General features: G+C 47.9%; 1 protein-coding gene across 1 annotated transcript in view; it reads right to left on the bottom strand.

Moving 5' to 3' along the window:
• Positions 1 to 6,649: 6,649 nt before the first annotated feature.
• Positions 6,650 to 18,721, bottom strand: part of CACFD1 (calcium channel flower domain containing 1) — a 43,601-nt gene continuing 31,529 nt past the window's right edge. Inside the window, exon 5 of the mRNA XM_069241791.1 lies at positions 6,650 to 11,996. Within this exon, the coding sequence (XP_069097892.1) occupies positions 11,915 to 11,996 (82 nt within the window). The 3' untranslated portion in view covers positions 6,650 to 11,914. The remainder of the gene's footprint in view (positions 11,997 to 18,721) is intronic.

Here is an 18,721-nt window from a genome sequence, read left to right on the forward strand (position 1 = left end):
GCTGTCACTCATGACATCAGATGCCACCTCGACTGGGGCGAGAAGGCACCCCAGATCCTCCTCGACCTCTCCGCCACGATCTCTCACCACATCCTTGTGGCTAGACTCCTCCTCCTGGGAAACCGTAGCAACACCCTCAACTGGATCCACGACTTCCTCACAGGATGCACCCAGAGGATCAACCCCCCTCCTTACACATCAAAACCCAAGAAAATAATCTGTGGCGTTCCTGAGGAGTCCTCCCTCAGTCCCGCACTTTTCAACACTTTCAAGTCCCCACTGGTGGAGATCCTCCAAACCTATAGACTCAAGATAGTCTCCTACGTCGATGACACACAGCTAATAACCTACCTCTCAGAAGAGCACTCTACCGCCAGATCAAACTTCAAAAACGCCTTAGCCAACTTCACAGACTGGATGAAGTCCAACTCTCTCAAACTCAATACGGACAAAACCAAAGTTATCATCTTCAGCAACAACTCCCCCGGGACGACTCCTGGTGGCCAACCACACTTGCTACTCCCCCTTACCCCGGCTGACCATGCATGTAACCTCGGCATCATCATCGATAAAGAACTCTCATTCAAATAGCAGATAAACGAAGTGGCCTTGTCATGCTTCCACATCTTTCGCATGCTCCAAAAAATCTTCAACTGGATCCCTGTCAGCACCAGGAAAACAGTCACACAAGCCCTCATCGCCAACCACCTCGATCACATCAAAGCCCTTTACACCGGACTCCCCGCCCAACTCCTCCAGCACCTGTAAACCATTCAGAACACCACACCACCTAGGATCATCCTCGACCTTCCCATGCGAGCCAGCATCAGACCCAGTTACAGAAACCTTCACTGGCTACCCATCCACAAGTGATGCAAATTGAAGATCCTCACCCTCGCAAACAAGGCTCTCCACAACACCGGACCGAACATCATCAAATACAAACTGTCCTTCCACCTGTCCACCAGAAGGCTCCGTTCTGCCTCCCTCGCCCACATCCCCAGGATCCACCGCAGCTGAGAAGCGCCTTCTCCCAATTCACTGCCAAAGCATGGAACAACCTCCCTCTCCACCTCTGCACCACTCCTACCTTACTGTCTTCAGAAGAGAACTCAAGACCTGGATCTTCGACCTGTGATTATCCTACAGTTAGCAAACTCGACCACTCCAGCACCTGGATACCCCTCGGGGTGATAGGTTGCTCTTTATAAATACCAATGATTGATTGATGTCAGTACGACTGCCTGTCAGGGAGACCATCATCATTTATTGACTCCCATTTGGATACCTGTGGCGAAGAGGCTCATGGCTCAGTTGGGGTAAGGCAGACTAGCAAAGTGCAGGACAAACATTTCAGTGAAGCCATTTCACAGAAAGAGCACGTGTATGTTTTGCTCGCCTCACTGCTTAAAACTAAAACCAGATTATATAATTCTACCCTCAAAGTGCTTGTGGCCCACCACTAACTTCAGTCGGGCCACTCCTTCTACTGGTGTGGTACACTGCACTGAATAGTCATCACTCTAAATGCTTTGCTCTGTGAATTTTCCAGCATTCCTGGGAGCAGCTGGGCAGCCCGCACAGCAGGGTAAGCTAAACAGTAAACGCCCACCTGGCCTGCACAGATTTATTACAGCACCGACCCAACCAGCACCAGTGATCTGCTGTGAGCAGCCATCGCTGGGTAAATGGAGAATATCATTGTCTGCAGTGGGCCCTTGCTGCATCTGTCTTGGGTGTGTGCTTGTGATAAAGGTTGGTGATGCCACTGAAAGCTCGAGCCATATGCCGGACTGTGGTTCACCTCGAGGTGCTCATGGAACCTCAAGCATAAAACAAGCTAAACTAATCATGTGGCCTAGTGACTGCTATTGCAGACCATAAAACAGGAAACCAAGTTTGAATCCCTGGACACAGCACACTGAATATGGCAAATTTCCCACTGCCTAGGGGAAAAGTCTGTATCTGTTGTGAAGTGCTGGTCTTTCCTTGGTCAGCGTTCGCACCATGCAAAACTGCCAAAAATAAAATCGTCCATCACCCCTGCTCTAATTTTATCTGATCTGAATTAAGAACAAAGCATTAACCTTTGATGTCAGAAAACGATACCCATCTAATCATTTTGGCTGAATTGCACAGGTCGAAACTGGAGAACCTGGGGGGTCAATCCCGGCTTACCGGTTTGACCCAATCGTGGGATTGTAGGCAAAAACTGTAATGCACATAGCTATATTTTCATTCATTATCACAAGAGGACCTTCAAATACCGGAGTGCAGGATGTAAACTGCACAAAAACATTGTCTGATTTACCAGCCTACAACATTGCTGCATATATACTATGAATCGAGGCCACCTTTGGGGTACATATTGTCATGTGGTTCCTATTATTGTATTAATACTGCATGTTTAGGGTGGCAGAACTAGAGTGTGGAAGACTGAGTCAACCCCACATCACTTTGGAAACTGTCAGCCTAACTTCTGGCTAGCCTGCAGTGATTCACCCACCCCTAGCAAGAAAGAGGTGATTTTAGGCAACCTAAACCAGACACTGACTCCTCAGGAAAGACGTGGAAAAAAATCATACCCTTTTCTCGGTTACTCAGTGACTCACACTTGCCAAGGCAGGACACAAGATGCAAACTGGATTTCAATGCATTTATTGAAGCGATTGCATCCAAGTTTAAAAAGAATGGGCGGCGATAAGGCAGATGAAACAAAATATGGTGGTCATCATTACAACCAGTATGAAGGAAATTAACAACCCACAAGTTTGTATGATTCTAGAAAGCCTATAGATTCCAGCCTACACCCTATGTCTAGATCGGAGAGCACAGTGGTTTTAACCCCTCTGCCTGCCCAGATCTAAGGGAGTAAACCCCGACCCCCTACCTGAATAGGATGGCATGGGTCTGCCTATTGTCTGGATGGCAATCCTCTCAGGAAGCTGAAGTCAGCCCCAGGATCAGCAATGCAGTCTGTGGTGTGGTACGAGCCCCAGGACGACCCTGACTGGAATGCAAGCTGCCTTCCTTAGGCTGATGTAGTGTTTATATAATAACCCATACACACTTTGAGGAACAGCCCTGACAGAAATTGCAAGTCGGGAAAAACTTTGACTGCCCTAGACTGAACAGTATCTTTATTCAGATCCTTTGTATGTGTATTACATGCAAATGCAGCATTAGTTAATGAAGACGCTTAGACATGTTTTTTAAGAAGTCTTATGAAAATGGTTGCATTTCTGTTAAGTGGAAATTGTAGTATTTGCTCAAAACAATCAGAATTCATGAGTTCCAGTGTCAGCTCAGGAATGAATGGATCATTGTATTAGGCGTTCTCTTTAACTGAAAAATGTACGCAGCAATATACTTTGAGATGGGCTTCAGTCGTGTTTGCCTCAAACTTTCTGTCCATTGACTGTGGTGTCATTTTGCTAATCTGTTGTCCTTACAAATAATACTTTGATTGATTTAGTGGCTATCATTAAGAGTTGGGCTCAAATTTTAAAAATAAATGGTGTGAAACCAGACCTGTGTGGCACCAGGTGACCGATGTCCATCCTGTGGGCTTTATGCACTTTTTCCCCTTGAAACCTTTATTCTGATGTAGCCAAACCTTTTATTTTACCGTAGTTTTCCAAATGTATTGCCCGAAAAGCCACAGGTCTGTCAAATAGTGATGAAGAGACAGTCATGAACTACATCAGATCTGTCACGGTGTGAAATAGTAAATTATTGGTCGGTAAGAAACCATGTGCCACTTCCTAAGGTTTCAATGGTTTGTGGATTGGTAAGCTCATCCTGGCTGGAAAGGACTCTCACTCTGCTAAGCTCCTTCTATTCTTCATACATCCTGAACTGCTAGACAGATAATACTTTGAGGCGGGTAAGCAACCTGTATTATGTAAGAGATGAAGCACTTACAACTAGAACAATGGCGCGCCAGACAAATATCATGTAATACAGGGACAAGTCTATTTCTAAACATCCTAAAGTGTACTATGGGCCAGGGAGTGTGTGATTTGGGTAAATGGGGGAAACCTGAATTAAATTCAATGCCACCTGATTCCAGTATTATTTAGGGCTCTGGAGTTTGATCGGATCATCCGTCTAAGTCTCTTTAGTAACTTCTGCATTCTGTAATAAGCTAACATGAGCGAGCCACTGATCTTGACATACAATGACATCACACAAATCCCCTCTGGATAATCTTGTTACTGCTATGCAATATTTGTGTTTTGTTACTGTAAGTCACCTAGTGGTGGCTCTTCATGTGCAACACATGGTCCCATGTTTTGTTTTTCTAGCTGTGCATTAAGAGGCTTGTTGGCAATCTGGCTACTGAATCCTGTAGACATAATTTATGACTCATTTGCCTTGCTGGATAGAGTCAAATTAGCTGCGTCTTAGGTGCAGTATTGCTGTCTCTTTCCCCCCCCCCCCCATGTCTGTGTGTTCTTTTTCAATGGATCCATCAACCACCACAATGGGATGTCGTAACAGCCCAGGCCACGGGATAGTAAGGGCACCAGCGAGTCCATCCGCGACCTCATGCTGCAGAACCAGTTTGGTTTGTCTCTCTTTCAAGTACTCTTTTCAGGCTGCTCCACAGACACATTCATGTAAAGTGACTGTTCTCACAGCAGATAGAACTGGGGCCGACTCCAAGCAGCAGTATTCCCAACATGGACTTGATGAACTATGAGCTCCATGTACCCGGTTATCACCAATCTTCCTGAAGCAGTAATTAAGGTCAGACAAAAGGGCAGACTTGGCCTAGAAACCTTTTCGTCTTGAACAACACATTACAGTCCCAATAACATCTGCCAAATGGCAGAGTTCAGGAGGAACTGATCAGCTGCTCTTTGCTAATAAGGCCCAATCTGAATTTCTAAGTGAAACCTTTCAATTCATAATCTGGGTCTCCACCCTCCAGCTACAGCAATGCAGGCAATTCACTTCCACTGGAGGGGGAGCTTTCCTCACCCCTATATGGGGCCGTGCTGAGCTAGGGACATCCAAAATGAACCCCATGTTGCTTTTGTACAAATAATAGAGGCCAAACTTAAAAGGAAACCTAAACTTTAAGGGCTAGCGCTACAGGACAAGGGTAGCAGCTAAAAAAGGCCTGAATTTAGGTGGCCAAGGTAGGATCTTTTGGGGCTGTAGTCAGTGTCATGATAGTAGTAGCTGCAGAAATGTCTGTCGCAAATTACTGTTATGCTTGCTCAGAACTGGGTATGTTAGATGGATTGAGATCACACTTCACAACGATCTGCTGCTTTTTCATTCACTTTGCTTCCCTAAAATCTCAAACACTGGACAGAAGATTTCAAGCTATTTCACAAAATCTAAGATCAAAGATGAGGACCCTAGTACCAAACTTGCAAGAAAAGGTGACAGTCTTACAATGGATGAATGGAGCAATGACAATTATGAAGTCCATAGACAAAGCACTCAATAGTGAAACCGCTGACAGTATCAGTTATCACCTCTACAGAAGGAAGGGGGATATGACTGCCTGCCCTCCCCAACCCCCCCCCCCTCAGCCCCCCCACCCCACGTTGTTCTTCATGAAGTTTGGAGACATGGCCAAAAAAGTGTTTCCAAAATAAGCATACAGGTTAAATTGCTAAAGCCCCTAACCTTGGTTTTCCTATTTGTCGGCAACTTTGATCTTGGTGCTGAGCAATCTAGAAAAATGAAATAATTGAGGAAAAGGATAGCTGAACATGAACAAACCTATGTCCATGTTACACCTTTGAAGATCTTTGAAAATGCAAAAAAAAAGAAAAATATTCATTACTTTAAGTAACTGCAAAAGCAAAATCAGTACAAATGTCAGCAACAGCCAGAATATTCTGTATAGCTTACAAAGAAGCAAAGCAGAACAGGCCAATAATAGAATTATGAAACAGAGATAGACCACCACCAGTTGAATGGACTGGATATGGGACAAAGATTGCTCATATATCCACAGAAATGAAAAGGTCATTCTTGACAACTTTGAGTACTATAACTATCATCAAAAGTGGATTCGCGAGCGGTCCTGGGACCTTCCACGCGACTGGGACCACAAGTGGTGCAGGGTCATCGGACATCAGACAGAGAGGAGCTTCAGAGACCATTCCCCTCTGAGCCTCGAGTTCATGGTACAGCAGTCCTCCCAGGAGTTGGAATTGTGGTCCAGCTCGAAGCACCAAAGTCAAACTACACGAGTGTCTGTCAAAGATATCTACCTATGACATGCACCGCATGGTTTAAATCCAGTTGCCTTTTAGGGGACATCCCTAGCACACCAGGAGACGAACAAAAAAAAAAAAAAAAAAAAAAAAAAAAAAAGGACAGACCTACAAAAGTCGAGAAAGTCAATAAAAAAATTACTGAGGGTGATTCTCACGTGACCAGCGCTGACTCACGCAGAAAGAAAAGAACTGACATCATCGTACTGGGGTAGTGCTGATATAGGCACCGCACGCATCACTTCCGGCATAGACACCACCGATGTGGAGTTAAACAATGCCACATACCAGCAAACAGGGGTACTGATTGAAAATTTCCAGATCCAGACTGACGCCAGGGGAATATTCTGAGGTAGGGAATCTGCGGCTAGAAGTCTCTATCAGATATTATGCACATTTTGGAGATCTTTTACATCAAAACAGGGTTACATATATTTTATTCACAGATCATATAAAACGTACAAGTAAATCTAGTAGCTCTATGGTAGAAGACAAGGTTAACCACAGTTCAACAAGGTAAAGTACTTCTCGGACATTACAATTATGAGAACATGCAACAAATTTCTGAAAAGAAGCATGGGTTTTAGGAACAGTTGTATTTTAATAAAAAGATGGTGTGTGTGCAATCTTGAGAAAATTGTGTGCAACAGAAGATGCAGAGCATCAATCCAAGTTACAATGTGAGTAACTGGAGGGCAGTCAAGGCTGCAGATAAGAGAACGTTCTGCATCTTATAGCAAACATTTAACAATTTATCAAAGGTTATGAAATAAACTGTTTTTTTGTTTTTGTTTTTTTAGTAATCTGGTACCATTTGTACTTTGAAAATAATTTCATGTTATTTACTGGGTTCCTTTTCAGAGGAAAAACTTTTAAAAAAGCTATTTTAGCCCTTCTTCAGAAAAACCTTTAAAAAACATGGACTTTAATTAAATACATTTTGAGAGAAACAGCGATTCTAATAATTTTACCCAGTACACCTGGGGGTGAAGAAACACTTGAAAAGAATTACATTCATTTTGAATCAGTGATCATCAATAAGTAAGACTGTTGTTCTGGCCTTACATGTCTTATTAAATTATTTGAAAAGCAATAAATGCTGCGAGAACCACAGTCACTGTGCAAGTACTAGGACATAACTTTGAAAGTGAGTGGTTCCAGTGAAGGAAGGGGACATGGGAGGGACCATAGATGAAAAGGCTGGGTCAAAATGGCATTTATTAATTTTAAAAAGGTTATTTTAAGCCCTATTAACATCAGCTTTATTGCAGAAAACACTGAATAACAAAGTATGTGCAATTAGAAATGTGTGGCAGTTTAAAAACCAGAATAAATATCTTACTCATAAATAGCAGAAAAGTCATTAAATGAACGGAAATTAAATATTTGGTTATTTCAAACACAATCTGTAACATGCAATACAATCAAATTGTAGCAAGAAGCACCACCTGCTGGACACGTGCTCCAAGGACTTTACATCTGGTACAGAAGCAGTTTACCCATGGATCTGTGCAAAGATCTGCCAGCAGAAACTAAAAATAATCGTACAGTACCCCAGCAAGCCAGGTGCCCCAAATCCAAAGTTAAAACACAATACACAGAAAAAGAATCAGAGTTCGCATCAGTGAAAGTATGATTTTCCTTTCAGTTTAGTAGGGAACAAAATGGTTAGCTTATTTAAAGAGAAAGTTGTACGAAGCGCTTACATTCAACATACAGAATGTATCTAAACAATCTGTTTGAGTGGCCGTGAAATATCACCCAAGTAGGAGGGACAAGCCATGTTGATAAAAACAAAAAAAGCAACAAATTACTCATACAGGAACTGACGAGCTACTTAATTGCGCACACTAAACATTCTGAAAGTAAAACAGTAATTCTGAACATGTTCAATTGAAAACAATCCGATTAGATCAAAACTATTGAAAAAAAGAGCGTTAAGATGTAGTTTGTTTGTCTGAACCAGTAATCCTAATGTGCCAGTGTTTCATTGCGTGAAGCCCATGCAAGGCCATTTCAGTGTTTAGTGATATTCAAATGAGTTTAAACCAAAATAAAAAAAAAGGGGGTGGGGTCTACATGGAAGATAAAATTCAACAAAAGACTGGTACAACAAGATTCCACAGAGCACAATTAAGCCAACACATATTTGCGGGATTACCTCCTACGTTCCCACCTCAATTCACCAGCAAAATTCACACAAATAGCAGAACTTTCTCCCCTCTTCAGGAATAGTAAAAGTTCCACAAAAATTGGAGCTAAAAATAAAAGCCATTCCTACCAACACCGTGGATCCTGCTGTACATAAAAAATTGACTACTACAATGATAAATTGTAGTGATTTACCTTCAGGAGTCAATATCTGCATGATGTCACATCAGAAAGTAAGTACTCAATGCTTTTTTGGAAGAGGTAGACTTGCGAACAACTTTTCTACATGTACAAAATGCTGCCTGATCTTTTAAGACATTCGTTCAGGTAAAGCGCAGCTCTTAATTATAACCGCCATAATATTCCCTTTTAGTCCATTGTAAACAAGCACACTTTAAAAAAGCGACATTATTAATGTTATTAGTTTACAGAATTCCACAGCAAAAGAGAAAGGAAAAAAAAAAATCCACACAGAGCAACCTGAAAACAAAGCAAGCCACGAGCGGAGTGGACTCTATTCCTAGATTCATTTTTCAATTTTAGTTTCAAAATATAAATTCAATTTCACCACACAATGGGGGATGGGACAGGTAATGGGTAATTTAGTGCCCAAAAGAGGTTTTCTTCAGTCCAATAGGGCTTTGCTGGTGTATTGTAAACTCAAACCAAATAATCAAACAACCAATCTTACGCAATACAGGTAAGTGCTAGTGAAACACCTCAAAATATCATGTACTTACTAATGGGCGCCTGACAGCTATGTTTCAGGACGGGCCACAATTGAAAGAACAGCGTTAATAACCAGCTAAAAACAAAGCAAGGTTTTTATTTTTTTTAATCTAGATCCTTACATAAATTTAAAACTACAAGCAGGTGGGCGAAATGAAGTTAAAAACAGCTTTTTTGACCAATACTTCCAAACCAGTTAAAGGTTACTAAGTGGTAAAGTTAAAACTAGGGTGTGCAAACATTTGCATACTTCCTTTTGATTCATTATGCCAAATTTTGGAAATATTATGTGAAATGGAAATCTGGCATTTAGAGCTATATTTTAGAGTGAAATGTGTCCTCATGACCATTTGAGATGCGAGGGCGCATTTAAAGAAAAAAAAGTTCATAAGACACAATTACCACAAATAGGAGCATACTTTGTGGTCGGTCGCATTGTTCCAGTGTTCCTGCGATACGATTTTCATCTGAACAGTACTTCACCAACAGGCATAATTACAGGAATGTTGCTTAATAAATCCAACACATAAGGCCGGAAATTCATCAAGGTCACGACTGCCTAAGAAAACTTTCACCTTTCCCTGACAAACACAGAACGTTATTATAATACCCAAAGCAACCACTAGATGGCAGCACTATACAGCATATGGGAATCCATAACCACTTCATACTGCAGAAATATCCACCACTTGAGGCCCACAGTTTGAAGACCTCTGCCCTAAACAAAGCTTAGATGCGTGTTTTTTACATTAACAAGAGTTCCTTTGAGATAACAGGTATCGAGGCCCATAAAATATTGAAATCAGCACCAACCAAAAAAATTCTGAAGTACACAACCCAGGCTATCTGCTTCGATATAAGATGCATTCCATGTCTATGAAGGGCACAGTTGGATGGCTTCATTCAAAGCCTCGGCCTACAACAGATAATAGGGTACACATTTTTCCCACTACCACAGGTCACTCACTACCTATGAAAACGTTTCTTCCAAAGGATGACTGCTACAATTTCATCTTTACCTATTTCAGGACAATGGGGGAAAAAACATTTGTAAGAGCATCCACCAAGCACCTAATCACTGAGAAAAGACTTGAGCAAACAACGCTGTACCAACATGGTAGACGCCTGGAGCTCTTTCAAACAGAACCGCAAACAAACTCAACTCCGCAGCACTAGCACGGACCAAAGGGAGCTGTCGCAAAATAGTCCTTAGCATGAGCAAACCTTCATAGTACACACTAGTCTGCAGGAGAACAGACCAGGGTGACCAGGCCTTGTACGTCAGCATGCACTGGTGGACCTATCACGGCCAGGCACTCTGGTATCCTGAGAACATGATCTACTGCAAACTGCAACACCTGGGTGTGCTTCGTCAGGTGGGTTTGTTCTGTCCCATTCCAGTCATTCCGCATAGGATAAACAGGGCTTATCAATGAAAAAAAGGGACAACCTAAATTGGGATTCCTATGACAGAAAACTGGGGCCGGCAGGAGGGGAAACCAAAAGTCAAGAAACAAAAATAGTTTAAAAGGAAACAAAACTGAAATAAGAGCAAAAATAGAACTGCAAACTCACCAGCACCACAAAAAAGACGAGCCACAAATGGCATTTAGGATCATACTACCTACATCGGGGCCCAAAAAAATTCTCCATCACTTTTGAGTAGTACACTGAAAACTGGAGACCCACAATGGTTCATTCTTTATGAGCCATCGATAATGTGTCAGGCTCTTTAGGTTGCACAAAAGCAACCCAAGATTACAAACCCCTTCTTCGAGGTGAACCCCACTCCACAGAGACATGTTTTCAGTTTCCCTTAAGCTCTCTCTAGCTGCCGCTCTTTAAAAAAGTTACTTGGACGCACCGATTAAAACAAAAACTGCAAGAGAATAATTTTTAAAAGATGTAGTGTAGAATTAAAAAATAAAAACAGAAATGAGAAGCAGGCGTCACATCGCCAGAAGAAGCGTCCCTGGTAACAGTTGTACTTCGTTGAATTTGTGCTTTTCAGGCTCAGTCGCTGGTTATTGCATTGTCTTAAATTCACACACACGGGTTTTAGTTCACAGCCTCGGGGTTGGATGTGCAGGTCTCAGCGGATCTGTGCAGGCGGCATCCAGCCATGGGATAGAACAGTGCAGGTACCTGCTGCCACAGAACCCACAACGCGCCACCAGCTCCGAGGTCACACAATCCACCGAGGTCAGAGGTTACACAATCCACCGAGGTCGCACAATCCACAGCGCGTCACCAGCTCCGAGGCCACACAATCCACTGAGGTTACACAATCCACACCGCGTCACCAGCTCCGAGGTTCCATCTCAGATATCGAAGGGGGGGTATTGATGGGTTCACATTCGTCGCGCCCGCTCCTCGCCATCAGGCCCAGTCTCTGCGGGCATGTGCCAGGGCCACCGACCTGCTAGCACTTCAAAGGGAAGAAGAAACACAGGGCGGGTGCGCCCGGGGGTGGCAGGAAGCTGGTCGAGCCGAGGGCCTCCCTCCACCCCGAGGTACTCGGCACCCCACTGCTTCCAAACCTCGCTCCTCAGGCATGCATGCTCTGTCTTCGGGGGTCTCCCAGCTTCTCACGAACCACACCTCGCCCGCAGGGTCACTGCCCCCACCGTGAACCACAGCTCAGCAGGTTGGAAACGTAGAATAAAAGAACGGAACACTATTTAACGTAATTACATCCAGTACAATAAGTATTGATAAAAGACTCAATGCGGTGGGACTGCGGTCCTTGGAGAGGGGTCACTGCATTTAAGCAGCTTGGGCGATGGGCGGCCTTAGCCCTCGAGGGTTCCGGTCATCCGCTCCTCGTCCGCTTGTTTCTGCTGCTTGAGCTTCGAGTAGGCGATGGCGTCTCCTCTGTGGAGAAGCAAGGAGACAAGTGAGAAACGGAGCAAGAACAGCCGGACACGCATCCTGAGACAACCATCATCCATCCACATACTGGGCAGGCGCAGCGGGACACGCATCCTGAGACAGCCATCATCCATCCACATACTGAGGAAGCGCAGCCGGACACGCATCCTGAGACAGCCATCATCCATCCACATACTGAGGAAGCGCAGCCGGACACGCATCCTGAGACAGCCATCATCCATCCACATACTGAGCAAGCGCAGCTGGACACGCATCCTGAGACAGCCATCATCCATCCACATACTGAGGAAGCACAGCTGGACCCGCATCCTGAGACAACCATCATCCATCCACATACTGGGCAAGCGCAGCCGGACACGCATCCTGAGACAGCCATCATCCATCCACATACTGGGCAAGCGCAGCCGGACACGCATCCTGCGACAACCATCATCCATCCACATACTGGGCAAGAAGAGCTGGACACGCACCCTGAGACAGCCATCATCCATCCACATACTGGGCAAGCGCAGCTGGACACGCATCCTGAGACAGCCATCATCCATCCACATACTGGGCAAGCGCAGCTGGACACGCATCCTGAGACAGCCCTCATCCATCCACATACTGAGCAAGCGCAGCTGGACACGCATCCTGAGACAGCCATCATCCATCCACATACTGAGCAAGCGCAGCTGGACACGCATCCTGAGACAGCCATCATCCATCCACATACTGAGCAAGCGCAGCTGGACACGCATCCTGAGACAGCCATCATCCATCCACATACTGAGCAAGCGCAGCCGGACACACATCCTGAGACAGCCATCATCCATCCACATACTGGGCAAGAAGAGCTGGACACGCACCCTGAGACAGCCATCATCCATCCACATACTGGGCAAGCGCAGCTGGACACGCATCCTGAGACAGCCATCATCCATCCACATACTGGGCAAGCGCAGCTGGACCAGCATCCTGAGACAGCCATCCTCCATCCACATACTGAGCAAGCGCAGCTGGACACGCATCCCGAGACAACCATCATCCATCCACATACTGAGCAAGCACAGCTGGACCCGCATCCTGAGACAACCATCATCCATCCACATACTGGGCAAGCGCAGCTGGACACGCATCCTGAGACAGCCATCATCCATCCACATACTGAGGAAGCGCAGCCGGACACGCATCCTGAGACAGCCATCATCCATCCACATACTGAGGAAGCGCAGCCGGACACGCATCCTGAGACAACCATCATCCATCCACATACTGGGCAAGCGCAGCCGGACACGCATCCCGAGACAACCATCATCCATCCACATACTGGGCAAGCGCAGCCGGACACGCATCCCGAGACAACCATCATCCATCCACATACTGGGCAAGCGCAGCCGGACACGCATCCCGAGACAGCCATCATCCATCCACATACTGGGCAAGCGCAGCCGGACACGCATCCAGAGACAACCATCATCCATCCACATACTGGGCAAGCGCAGCCGGACACGCATCCCGAGACAGCCATCATCCATCCACATACTGAGCAAGCGCAGCCGGACACGCATCCCGAGACAGCCATCATCCATCCACATACTGGGCAAGCGCAGCCGGACACGCATCCCGAGACAGCCATCATCCATCCACATACTGAGCAAGCGCAGCCGGACACGCATCCCGAGACAGCCATCATCCATCTACATACTGGGCAAGCGCAGCCGGACACGCATCCCGGGACAGCCATCATCCATCCACATACTGAGCAAGCGCAGCCGGACACGCATCCCGAGACAGCCATCATCCATCCACATACTGAGCAAGCGCAGCCGGACACGCATCCTGAGACAGCCATCATCCATCCACATACTGGGCAAGCGCAGCCGGACACGCATCCTGAGACAGCCATCATCCATCCACATACTGGGCAAGCGCAGCCGGACACGCATCCTGAGACAATCATCCATCCACATACTGAGCAAGCGCAGCCGGACACGCATCCTGAGACAGCCATCATCCATCCACATACTGGGCAAGCGCAGCCGGACACGCATCCTGAGACAGCCATCATCCATCCACATACTGAGGAAGCGCAGCTGGACACGCATCCTGAGACAACCATCATCCATCCACATACTGGGCAAGAACAGCTGGACACGCATCCTGATACAGCCATCATCCATCCACATACTGGGCAAGAAGAGCAGGACACGCATCCTGAGACAGCCATCATCCATCCACATACTGGGCAAACGCAGCCACACACGCATCCTGAGACAGCCATCATCCATCCACATACTGGGCAAGCGCAGCCGGACACGCATCCTGAGACAGCCATCATCCATCGACATACTGGGCAAGCGCAGCCGGACACGCATCCTGAGACAGCCATCATCCATCCACATACTGGGCAAGCGCAGCTGGACACGCATCCTGAGACAACCATCATCCATCCACATACTGAGGAAGCGCAGCCGGACACGCATCCTGAGACAGCCATCATCCATCCACATACTGAGCAAGCGCAGCTGGACACGCATCCTGAGACAGCCATCATCCATCCACATACTGGGCAAGCGCAGCCGGACACGCATCCTGAGACAATCATCCATCCACATACTGAGCAAGCGCAGCCGGACACGCATCCTGAGACAGCCATCATCCATCCGCATACTGGGCAAGCGCAGCTGGACCCGCATCCCAAGACAGCCATCATCCATCCACATACTGAGCAAGCGCAGCTGGACCCGCATCCAGAGACAACCATCATCCATCCGCATACTGGCAAGAACAGCTGGACACGCATCCTGAGACAGCCATCATCCATCCACATACTGAGCAAGCGCAGCTGGACACGCATCCTGAGACAGCCATCACCCATCCACATACTGAGCAAGCGCAGCTGGACACGCATCCTGAGACAACCATCATCCACCCACATACTGAGCAAGCGCAGCCGGACACGCATCCTGAGACAACCATCATCCATCCACATACTGAGCAAGCGCAGCCGGACACGCATCCTGAGACAACCATCATCCATCCACATACTGAGCAAGCGCAGCCGCGCATGCATCCTGAGACAACCATCATCCATCCACATACTGAGCATGCGCAGCCGGACACGCATCCTGAGACAGCCATCATCCATCCACATACTGAGCAAGCGCAGCCGGACACGCATCCTGAGACAACCATCATCCACCCACATACTGAGCAAGCGCAGCCGGACACGCATCCTGAGACAACCATCATCCATCCACATACTGAGGAAGCGCAGCTGAACACGCATCCTGAGACAGCCATCATCCATCCACATACTGGGCAAGCGCAGCCGAACACGCATCCCGAGACAGCCATCATCCATTCACATACTGGGCAAGCGCAGCCGGACACGCATCCTGAGACAATCATCCATCCACATACTGAGCAAGCGCAGCCGGACACGCATCCTGAGACAGCCATCATCCATCCACATACTGGCAAGAACAGCTGGACACGCATCCTGAGACAACCATCATCCATCCACATACTGAGCAAGCGCAGCCGGACACGCATCCTGAGACAACCATCATCCATTCACATACTGAGCAAGCGCAGCCGGACCCGCAGCCTGAGACAGCCATCATCCATCCACATACTGAGCAAGCGCAGCGGGACACGCATCCTGAGACAGCCATCATCCATCCACATACTGAGGAAGCGCAGCCGGACACGCATCCTGAGACAACCATCATCCACCCACATACTGAGCAAGCGCAGCCGGACACGCATCCTGAGACAACCATCATCCATCCATATACTGAGGAAGCGCAGCAGGACCCGCATCCTGAGACAGCCATCATCCATCCACATACTGGGCAAGCGCAGCCGGACACGCATCCTGAGACAATCATCCATCCACATACTGAGCAAGCGCAGCCGGACACGCATCCTGAGACAGCCATCATCCATCCACATACTGGGCAAGCGCAGCTGGACACGCATCCCGAGACAACCATCATCCATTCACATACTGGGCAAGCGCAGCCGGACACGCATCCCGAGACAACCATCATCCATCCACATACTGGGCAAGCGCAGCCGCACACGCATCCTGAGACAACCATCATCCATCCACATACTGAGCAAGCGCAGCCGCACACGCATCCTGAGACAACCATCATCCATCCACATACTGAGGAAGCGCAGCAGGACACGCATCCTGAGACAACCATCATCCATCCACATACTGGGCAAGCGCAGCTGCACACGCATCCTGAGACAACCATCATCCATCCACATACTGAGGAAGCGCAGCTGGACACGCATCCTGAGACAACCATCATCCATCCACATACTGAGCAAGCGCAGCCGGACACGCATCCTGAGACAACCATCATCCACCCACATACTGAGCAAGCGCAGCCGGACACGCATCCTGAGACAACCATCATCCATCCACATACTGAGCAAGCGCAGCCGGACCCGCATCCTGAGACAGCCATCATCCATCCACATACTGAGCAAGCGCAGCGGGACACGCATCCTGAGACAGCCATCATCCATCCACATACTGGGCAAGCGCAGCCGGACACGCATCCTGAGACAGCCATCATCCATCCACATACTGAGCAAGCGCAGCCGGACACGCATCCTGAGACAGCCATCATCCATCCACATACTGGGAAAGCGCAGCCGGACACGCATCCTGAGACAGCCATCATCCATCCACATACTGGGCAAGCGCAGCCGGACACGCATCCTGAGACAACCATCATCCGTTCACATACTGGGCAAGCGCAGCCGGACACGCATCCCGAGACAACCATCATCCATCCACATACTGGGCAAGCGCAGCCACACACGCATCCTGAGACAACCATCATCCATCCACATACTGAGCAAGCGCAGCCGCACACGCATCCTGAGACAACCATCATCCATCCACATACTGAGGAAGCGCAGCAGGACACGCATCCTGAGACAACCATCATCCATCCACATACTGGGCAAGCGCAGCCGCACACGCATCCTGAGACAACCATCATCCATCCACATACTGAGGAAGCGCAGCTGGACACGCATCCTGAGACAACCATCATCCACCCACATACTGAGCAAGCGCAGCCGGACACGCATCCTGAGACAACCATCATCCATCCACATACTGAGCAAGCGCAGCCGGACACGCATCCTGAGACAGCCATCATCCATCCACATACTGAGCAAGCGCAGCGGGACACGCATCCTGAGACAGCCATCATCCATCCACATACTGGGCAAGCGCAGCCGGACACGCATCCTGAGACAGCCATCATCCATCCACATACTGAGCAAGCGCAGCCGGACACGCATCCTGAGACAGCCATCATCCATTCACATACTGGGCAAGCGCAGCCGGACACGCATCCTGAGACAGCCATCATCCATCCACATACTGGGCAAGCGCAGCCGGACACGCATCCTGAGACAACCATCATCCATCCACATACTGAGCAAGCGCAGCCGGACACGCATCCTGAGACAGCCATCATCCATCCACATACTGGGAAAGCGCAGCTGGACCCGCATCCCGAGACAGCCATCATCCATCCACATACTGAGCAAGCGCAGCCGGACACGCGTCCTGAGACAGCCATCATCCATCCACATACTGAGCAAGCGCAGCTGGACACGCATCCTGAGACAACCATCATCCATCCACATACTGAGCAAGCGCAGCCGGACACGCGTCCTGAGACAGCCATCATCCATCCACATACTGAGCAAGCGCAGCCGGACACGCATCCTGAGACAACCATCATCCATCCACATACTGAGCAAGCGCAGCCGGACACGCATCCTGAGACAACCATCATCCATCCACATACTGGGCAAGCGCAGCAGGACACGCATCCTGAGACAACCATCATCCATCCACATACTGGGCAAGCGCAGCCGGACACGCATCCTGAGACAGCCATCATCCATCCACATACTGGGCAAGCGCAGCCGGACACGCATCCTGAGACAGCCATCATCAATCCACATACTGGGCAAGCGCAGCTAGACACGCATCCTGAGACAACCATCATCCATCCACATACTGGGCAAGCGCTTGCGCGTGCGCACTGAGAACAGGGACGCCTGTATGCCCTCACCCTACTCGATAGGAAATGACTGCCTGGGTTTCTTGTAGTGATTCCGGGAAGGCCCAAATTCTAACTACCTTCGCAACATACATACAAAAAAATTGAAGAAGTTTAATATACTAAATCTACGTCACAAACCAGGGAAGTGTCTGAGAATTTCTGGAGTGTTAGTAAACCAGCAGGGAGATGAAAGCAGGATTGACATCCTAAACTAGGTGAAAAGGAAAGGTTACTTACTGTGGCAAACACTTGGTCCTTAGGCCCCTTCAAATCACACACACAGGATGCACTAGTTGGAGAAAAAGGAACATCCAGACTTTGGAAGACACCTATAGTACCAACGGGTGGCTGGATGAGGCAGGCCAAGTGCACTCTGCTTAGCAAGTTCAGGTCTAGATTCAGTTTCCATGTTAAGTGGCTGACGGATAGCAGATGGCCATCAGCACAGGCCCATCACCAGCTAGCAGACAGAAGTGCTGTGGTCGTGTCCGTGTGGACCTTCACCATCTTGGATTGGACCACTGCAGAAAAGATTTTTAATGCCGGACAAACTGCTTTCAGCACCAACATGTTCATCCGACTTGTCCTACAAATGCTATGGCGCGGCGTCTCCCG

The sequence above is a fragment of the Pleurodeles waltl genome, chromosome 6 (assembly GCF_031143425.1).
Source record: "Pleurodeles waltl isolate 20211129_DDA chromosome 6, aPleWal1.hap1.20221129, whole genome shotgun sequence".
NCBI classification, from domain to species: domain Eukaryota; kingdom Metazoa; phylum Chordata; class Amphibia; order Caudata; family Salamandridae; genus Pleurodeles; species Pleurodeles waltl.